Source organism: Miscanthus floridulus, chromosome 12 (genome assembly GCF_019320115.1).
Source record: "Miscanthus floridulus cultivar M001 chromosome 12, ASM1932011v1, whole genome shotgun sequence".
NCBI classification, from domain to species: domain Eukaryota; kingdom Viridiplantae; phylum Streptophyta; class Magnoliopsida; order Poales; family Poaceae; genus Miscanthus; species Miscanthus floridulus.
This window is the reverse complement of record NC_089591.1, coordinates 75,257,302-75,265,578: the sequence shown is the minus strand read 5'-3', so window position 1 is coordinate 75,265,578 and position 8,277 is coordinate 75,257,302. Positions and strand designations below refer to the sequence as shown.

General features: G+C 52.1%; 1 protein-coding gene across 2 annotated transcripts; it reads right to left on the bottom strand.

The window, feature by feature from the left end:
- Positions 1-225: 225 nt before the first annotated feature.
- On the bottom strand, positions 226-8,277 carry LOC136497626 (G-type lectin S-receptor-like serine/threonine-protein kinase At4g27290). Of its 2 annotated transcripts, none has more exons than XM_066493474.1 (7): positions 6,879-8,277; positions 6,610-6,717; positions 1,744-1,922; positions 1,455-1,665; positions 1,129-1,366; positions 888-1,035; positions 226-805 (listed from the first exon to the last, which is right to left on the bottom strand). In XM_066493474.1, the coding sequence occupies exons 1-7, from the start codon at positions 8,239-8,241 to the stop codon at positions 503-505; spliced, it is 2,550 nt and encodes an 849-aa protein (XP_066349571.1). In that variant the 5' UTR covers positions 8,242-8,277; the 3' UTR covers positions 226-502. The 2 variants fall into 2 exon arrangements, 1 of the variants encoding a protein (XP_066349571.1); XR_010769368.1 differs by having other exon boundaries at positions 666-805; positions 888-991; positions 6,879-8,259.

The window sequence follows — 8,277 nt, the reverse complement described above, 5'->3', positions numbered from 1 at the left end:
GGCACGGTGCCAAGGCGTCACTGGACAATGAAGTTTCAAGGTTTCGAGCCTTCGACTCGATCACTCGACCAATCAACCTCACGGTCAGACAAACAAAACCAGTGTGACAGTGTCACCGCGCCGGGTACAAAACGCTCGTGCGTTCACCATGGCAGCCTGTACATCAGTCACCGGACATTCAGAACAATGCAAGTTCGCACGGCAAACAAGACCCGGTGGCAGAACAGACGAAAACATATTGCAGCATGTACATGCTCAACGTATTCTCAGAACAGATAATAGTTTCACAAGGTGTACGTCGTCTTGTGCAATATATTATGCCACCAAAGCTAGCCTTAGCTTTGTTGAAATAAGTACAGTTCCATTTCCATGCAATATGGAGCAGGGTGTCCTAATAATCATGTAATGACTGTTCTAAAAATATGACGTATCAGTTGTACTGTAAACTATTGTCCCAATATACTGATAAATAAACAAATGTAACCTAACCACTCACCAATATTCACCGTCCCTCCAACACTGACACACTCGCGTCGTTCATGGAGCTATTTGTATTTTCTCCTGTTCCTTGGGCTTCTAAATACCATTGGGAGAAGTACATGGGCTGCTTTGGGACTGAACGTAATGTGGTTTCGTTCTCCAACATGAACACAACCGATGACATAAGTGGCCTACTATTTGGATTGTCTTGCACACACAAGAGTCCTATGTGGATACATCGCAAAGCTTCAACTGGTGAGCAAGTCCCAACAATTGATGAGTCTATGAGATCAATTGCTTTACCATCTTTCCATAAGCTCCATGCCTGAACCAATTCAACCAAGTTCATAGGATATCAGCACGTTTTTATTGAATTGTGGACATTTCAAGAATAGCACAACACTTACTTGAGTTAATAAGCTAGGGAAGCTGGTGAACTGAGTTGAAGTGATCTTTAAACCACTTATAATCTCCAAGAGTATGACACCGAAGCTATATGTATCTGACTTGACTGAAAAGGCGCCATCCATTGCATATTCAGGAGACATGTAACCACTACATAAAAAGTTAGCACTAAGTATAAACAAATTGAAAGAATGGAAAAAACAAAATAAAAAACATGTCAAGCATGATGCATGGATTACTCACTATGTCCCAACAACTCGATTAGTATTTGCTTCTTGTTGGTTTCCACCGAAGATTCTTGCCATACCGAAATCTGATATCTTTGGGCTCATATCTGCATCCAATAGTATGTTGCTTGTTTTGATATCTCTGTGAATTATAGTCAACCTTGAATCCTGTTGGAGATAAAGAAGTCCTCTAGAAATTCCTTTGATTATCTTGAATCTTGTTGGCCAATCGAGGGCTCTTTTACTTGCAGGATCTATATGTACAGTAGTACTATATAAGTAAGCAGACAAATTTTACATGGTAAACATTTATTTATTTCTGGAAAATATGAGATTAACTACCAAAAATGAAGCAATCCAAGCTTTTGTTTGGTAAATACTCGTAAATCAGCAGCCTCTCGTCTCCATGAATGCAGCAACCAAGAAGTCTGACAAGGTTTCTGTGTTGCAGTTTGGCAATTAGAACAACTTCATTTCTGAATTCCTCTGCCCCTTGTCTAGAGCCCTTACCAAGTCTTTTGATTGCAACTACTTTGTTATCAGGCAACATACCCTGCATGATTTCATCAGTCAGGAAACATAAAAAATTTCGAACAACACTTGTGTTGTATAGGAATTTCATTATAGTTACCTTATAAACATTCCCGAAGCCTCCTCGTCCAAGCATGTTACCATCAGAAAAGTTGTTTGTTGCAGAGACAATATCTCTAAAGCTAAGAAATGGAAGCTCGAGATCTTCTTCGTCGCCAAGTTCATTTGACGTGCTCTCTAGCATTACTTTCTCCCCACTACCATTGTTTCCACATGGGCCTTGCAAGAAAGTCGTATTAGCGTGGTATGTTAACATATGCACTCCAATAAAAAAAAGTGGACTAGGGGAGAGTGAAGGAGAATATAATTGGTGGAATATTGGATGTATTGCATTGGGCATCATGGCTGATTATATAGGGTACATAGGACTAACACCTCACGTGGGTACACAATGGGGTACTATTTCTATTTACTCTAACATCCCCCGCAGTCACAGCGGGAGCGCTGCAGACGGTGAGACTGGAGAAGAAGCTGATAAAGTGAACATCCCCCCGCAGTCATAACAGTGGATGCGTCGTGTATGCTGCGGCTGAAGAAGAAGCCGATGACTCCTCATGCAAGGCGGTAGCCCTTTGTGCCGATGTCAAGGTAGCCGAGCGTGAGGGCGCAGTAGCCGTTGTCGGGTTGCCGTGTCGATGGAGTTGTAGGCGCACAAGGGGCGCCATGGTGATGACGGAGACGCGTTGAGGCAGTTGTATTGGGAGGAGGCGATGCCGAAGTCGACGCAGTCAGGGCCGTCGTGGACGTAGAAGAAAGGCGACGACGCAATCGAGGCAGACGGGGTGGGAACGAGACCGTCGATGCAGTCAAGCTGCCTGAGCGCCGAGGCGCAAGCTGGGTTTGCCAGACCCAGCAACGCGTCGGGGACGAAAGCACGCGTCGGTGTTGCCAATACCGGACGTACAAGGGAGAGGGCCCCAACCACAGTGACGCTAACGACGTGGTTGTGCTGGACGACGAAGAAGCAGTGAACGCGTCGGGGACGAAAGCACACATCGGTGTTGCCAATACCAGGCGTAGAAGGGAGAGGGCCCCAACCACAGTGACGCTAACGACGTGGTTGTGCTAGACGAAAAAGAAGCAGTGCGGTAGTGACGCGTCGGCGAGCAGGGCTCAGCGACGACGCGAGTGGTGGAACCGGCGAGCATGGCTCAGCGATGACGTGGGTAGCGGCAGCTCGATAACGAAGACCCAATCAGCTGGACGAAGACCTTGTACAGACAGATGGCGCAACATAGTCGTCGATGCACAGGTGATGGTGATGTAGATGCAACGGCGAAGCGGACACATGGGCGGCGATGCTATGGCCCAATGTGGCGACATAGCAACAACCCTGTTGCTCGAAGAAGATGCGCGTAGTACTCGGCGATGGTGTCGATGACGAGCCGATAGGGCGTGCAGCCGTGCTAGGATGGCCGATGCACAGCCGATGGCCTAGCCGATAGGCCCAGCTGATGGCGTGCTAGAGCAGCCGATGGCCCAGTTGATGCCGATGGCGGAGTAGTACACGCGAGGTTGACGGGCGGTGGGCGACTCAATCCCGATCAGTGATTGGGCAAACCAAAAAGATACAACAGCAGGGGATCGGGTGTACCCAGCGAGACGGCGGCGATGCGACCCGATCGGGTGGCGCAAGGCGCACGGCGGGTTGCGGACGCACGGGGTGAAAGGCGCCGACGCGGATTGACGTGGTGGAGATGGGCAGATCCGCCCGACAGCAGCGACACGCTAGATCTGGCTGCCTCCACAACAGCGCAGGGTCGGGGCGTGTGGCTGGGCCTGGCCGCCACCACGGTGGCACGGGACGGGACGAGATCCATCTGCCTCCATGCGATGAAGATCAGGAAGGTGTTGACGGCGACAGCCAGCGACGAGCCTGGGGACGAGGTGGCGGCGGCTTGGCGATGACGTAGGGGAGATCCCGATCTGCTGCGCGACAACGACGATGCCAGCCAGATCAATAGGATCGGACGCCTAAATGGGGGCGGTGCCCCCGGTGGAGATCGACCTCTCCCCGGGGGCGCGCGGTGCGAAAGCGGGGGTGACTAGGGTTAGGATCGAAACCAAGGCGAATGATGCCATGAAGGAGAATATAATTGCTGAAATATTGGATGTATTGCATTGAGCCTTATAGGCTGATTATATAGGGTACATACGACTAACACCTCACGTGGGTACACAATGTGGTACTATTCCTATCTATATAACTCTTATAAAGCAAAACCCCACTAACTCATTTCTCTGGCATCTCCTTAAGCCATATCATCCACACCCCACTAGCCATCCATCATCCTCCACCCTGGCCACTATGGTAGCGTTTGGTTGGGAGTCAAGGTGGGGTGGGACGGTCCTGTCTCTGATTTATGGGACGTGACGGCTCCATTTTCTGTTTGGTTGACGAAGGACGGGATCAACCCATTTTGTGTTTGGTTAAGAGACATAAAAAGTGGGATGAGCTACCGACAAGTGGGACCCATTTATAAGTTTTTTCTTTCTTTTTCCTTCTCTTCTCCTTATCTCTTCCTCTCTCTCTCTCTCTCCTTATCTCTTTCTCCCGACGCCTCGCTCACTCTTCCTCTTCCTCCCCCTGCTCCGCCGGGCCTACGCGCGCCGCCGCCTCTTCCTCGCCCGCGCGGCATGGCTGGCGGCAGAGATGAACCGCGCGGCATGGCTGGCGCCGGAGCTCACCCACATGCGCCACCTCTCGCTGCCTGCGCTCGCCTTCCCCGTCGCGGCTCATCCCAGGGGCGCTGCTTGCCCGCCGGAGTTGGGCGCGCCTGCTCTTCGCCCAGCCGCGCTCTTCCGCCCGGCCGCGCGCCGGTGCCGGGGCTGGAGCTCACCCGCCCGGCCACGTGCTGGAGCTGGAGCCCGCCTCGCTCCTCGTTCCTTCCCCAGGAAGGCCGCCCCGCGTCTCCTCCTCAGCGAGCCCGCCCCGCTCCTCGTTCCCCAGCGAGCCCGGCCGCCATAGCAGCTGTCGCGCCCGCAGCCGACGGCGAAGATGAGCGGGGCCACGCTGTGCATGGTGCTGATGGAGCTCGTCTCCCTCGCCCGCCCGCTGGATCTGACCTCCTTCGCCCGACAGCTGGAGCTCGCTTCCCCGACTGCCGGATCTCGCCTCCCCCGCCCGCCGGTGCTCACTCAGGAGCAATCCACGCCACCGTCGCCGCCCCACCTGACCTGGTCCTCGCGCGCCCCTCTCTTTCCCAAGTGTGCGCGTGCTGCTCATCCCACTTCGTCCCTCCTCGTCCCCTCAAGTTTTGGTTACGGGGGCATCCCGCATATCGGCAGAATATTCCCTTCGGGGACGTCCTCATTCCTATGTGACTCCCAACCAAACAGCCTGAAAACAAGTACCATCCCACCCCATCCCACCATATCCCACCAACCAAACACTACCTAAGCATGCATGCAAGGTTTGTGTTTTCTTCCACTAAGCATCAGCCATTTAGTTTTCATCCACTAAGCATCAGCAATTTAGTACTTTCTACACGCTGCCGATTGGAAACTGCCCGTTTCTTATTCCTTCACCGTAGTGTTTCAATGGTGTTTATAACTAGGGGGTGACCAGCAGCAAAACTGGCTCCGCTGCTGGATCTGAAAAGTCCCGTCACTTTGGCTTTTCCAAGGTATATAATACACAAGCAAGCCGGCAAGGTGTTTGCTTGCGTGTGCTCATCCAGCGATCTAATGCATGAACCAGCGCTGTGCGGAGACGGCAGGTGGGCAGCGGGGTTGGGAGATGCCAAGTCAGTGCCCTGCCCCACCCGGCACCGGTCGGCCAGGCTTAGTGGCTCGAGGCATAGCGATAGACGGGTCTCTCCCACCTCCCGCGAGAGAGCGAGCGTGCAATGCGGGCGGGCGGGCGGCGCCGGGACTACTGGGGTTCACAAGGTGCGAGCATGCCGCGTCGCGAGTTGGAGGCAGGACGGGAACGCAGAGTGCACGCTCAGCATGTCGTCAGAACTTGAGAAAGAGAGGCGACGAGAAGACGCTGCAGATCAATCCGCACGATCGACCAGCCATGGCCCATGGCTGCTATTCCGTCGACCATTGCTGCCGTCAGTTGTTGAGGTCGTAATTCATTGTCCACTTTCGCTTTTCATTGGACAACGAGATCCTCATTGTTTTTAAGCCTATCACTCTATCAGAACAAATAATTGTTTAGTATTACTTTTTCTGGTTTCTTCCATGATAATATCTCTTTTAATTTTTTATCCCCAACAGAGTTTAATTGAATCTTTGATTTGTTCCAGGTTTCGAACTTCAAGTCATGATCTATATATGGTCAGCCGCTAACTGTTCTCATACGGATGAAGAGCTAAACTATTTTTCAAAATAACTATGCACTTTCACATCCTTTGCAATGGAATCTGAAGGTTCTCATGGAATCATTATCCAGTTGAGTCAAAAACTACTACTAAACTACTATCTGCCACCGCCAGTGATCAACTATTAATAACTCGCTGTGTGAGTTTCTAAATAGTGCTATACTCCGTATGTATCTTTCATTATCATTCTAATTTATATAATTTATCTCTATAATTATCCAACAAATCCCCGCATCAATGCGCGGGGAATTCACCTAGTTTACTCTAACAGAGACCTCCAGTAGTCAATTAATCTCAGGGAGATTATCTAATATATGCACTATGATTTTTTTTGGAAGGGTCGACAAAAGCTTTGCCGAGATTTTATTAGTAGAATAAAAAGGACAAGGTTATTTACAAAGCGACACGCCGTCCCCCGGAGAAGCATATAAAACTACAAAAAGGAAAGAAAGCACTGAAAACGGAGACCACCAGGGGGACTAACTTAAAACTTGCAAACCCATGTTCTAAGAACTGTTGAAAAAAGAAAACGCCCAAAAAACTAAAGACAAGACTTTCTTGTAGCAAAGTGTGTTTACCTCTAAGCTTGCATATCCAAACAAGGTACATGCCTGCAGCCATGGCTGCTAGCAGAGATGCTGTGACTGGAAGCACGATCTTTGCCACAACCCTCCTCTTCTTTTTAACTGCATAAATTTGTCGAACAGATGATGAAACAGGTTTACAGCTGATAGGAAGTAGCAGAGCCAGAAACTTTTAGGAGGCTGGATGATTCATCTTATGCAAGAATATTTACCTAGAAAAAAATATAGGATTTCTCTTTAATACAAACGAAATTGGTGCTTACCTATATCAAATTCGGACTTGGCCAACCTCAGGTAGAGACGATCCTGCCCCTTGTCTACGTACCGGATGTCAACAATGTAATTCGTCCACATGACGCAGCCACTGCCATCACCGTCTCCTCGGATGTCGGCGGCGGCGTAGGCGATGCAGGAGCAGTTGGCGAGGCACCTCGCCCTGCACAGCTCAACCGTCGCGCCCATGTCCACCGTCGCGTTGTCCGTGTCAGGGAGCTTCACTGCCCGCACCACCATAAACCCGTCCGTCGTCATCCCGTTGCCGTGGCATTCCAGCGGCACGTTCCTCCGGCATCCGCCTCCGTATTGCCTCAAGGACCACTGCGAGGGGTTCACGGGGCTGAACCCCACGACGCAGCTGCAGAACAGCGTGGGCGCCGAGTTCACGTTGCACAGGCCGAAAGCGCCGCACTTGGCGTAGTCGTCACAGATGTCCTTCGGCGACTGCGAGAAGACGTTCCACACCAGGTTGGTCGGATCCCACGCCAGTTGCTGCAGCACGCCGACCTCATTCAACACGAGGCAGGAGAAGGGCGCGTAGGCCGAGGTGTTGAAGATGTATGCGATCTCGTGGGGGCGGACGACGACCTGGCTGGAGTACGGATCCGAGTTGGACACCCTCGCCATCTCCGGGACGCCGCTGAACCATAGGCCGTTCCAGGGGCCCGTTCGGTACTTCTTGGCGTTTCCTTGCCACGAGACGATGTCCGGGAGCCCCATGGTGTCCATCACACGCCTGTACTCCCCGGTCGTCGGGTCGTTCGATGCACGCCACGACGTGAGGGACCACTCCGCGCCAGTCTGCAGGTCCTTGCCGATTCTCATGCCGGCGAGCAAGGTGTTCGATGGGTGATCGAACGACTGCCAGAGCACGTCACCGCTGCTCTGCTCGCGCACGACAAGGTTGCCGGAGTCGAGCAACTGCACCACGGCTGGAGCGGAACTACTCGTCGTCGTGTTGGAAGACCACGCGGCGTGGCCAGAGCCATCGAGAAGGCGAAGGCTCCCGGTGCTGCCGACCACCAGTACGCCCGAGGTGTTGTTGAGGGGGGTGTCGCGGTTGGCCACCCAACAGACGGCATCCGGGGACGCGGTGAACCAAATGCCAAGGTATCTCTTGGCTGGCACGCCGGCCGGGGAGAAAAAGCCCAGGGTGAAGGTGCTGCCGGATGAGACCAGCGTTGCACCATCGGTGACGTTGCCACCGTTGTTGAGCGTGTCAGATGCAGCGCCGGCGGCGGATGTTGTGAGGCAAAGGAGCATGGAGGTCAGGGCTGGAAGGTACAGAAGTCTTGTCATTGCTGTCGCCACTAGTGATGTTGTTTGTTGTGGTAGCTCAAGAAATTTCATGGTGTACTATGTTATGGATTTCTTTTGAGGCCAACA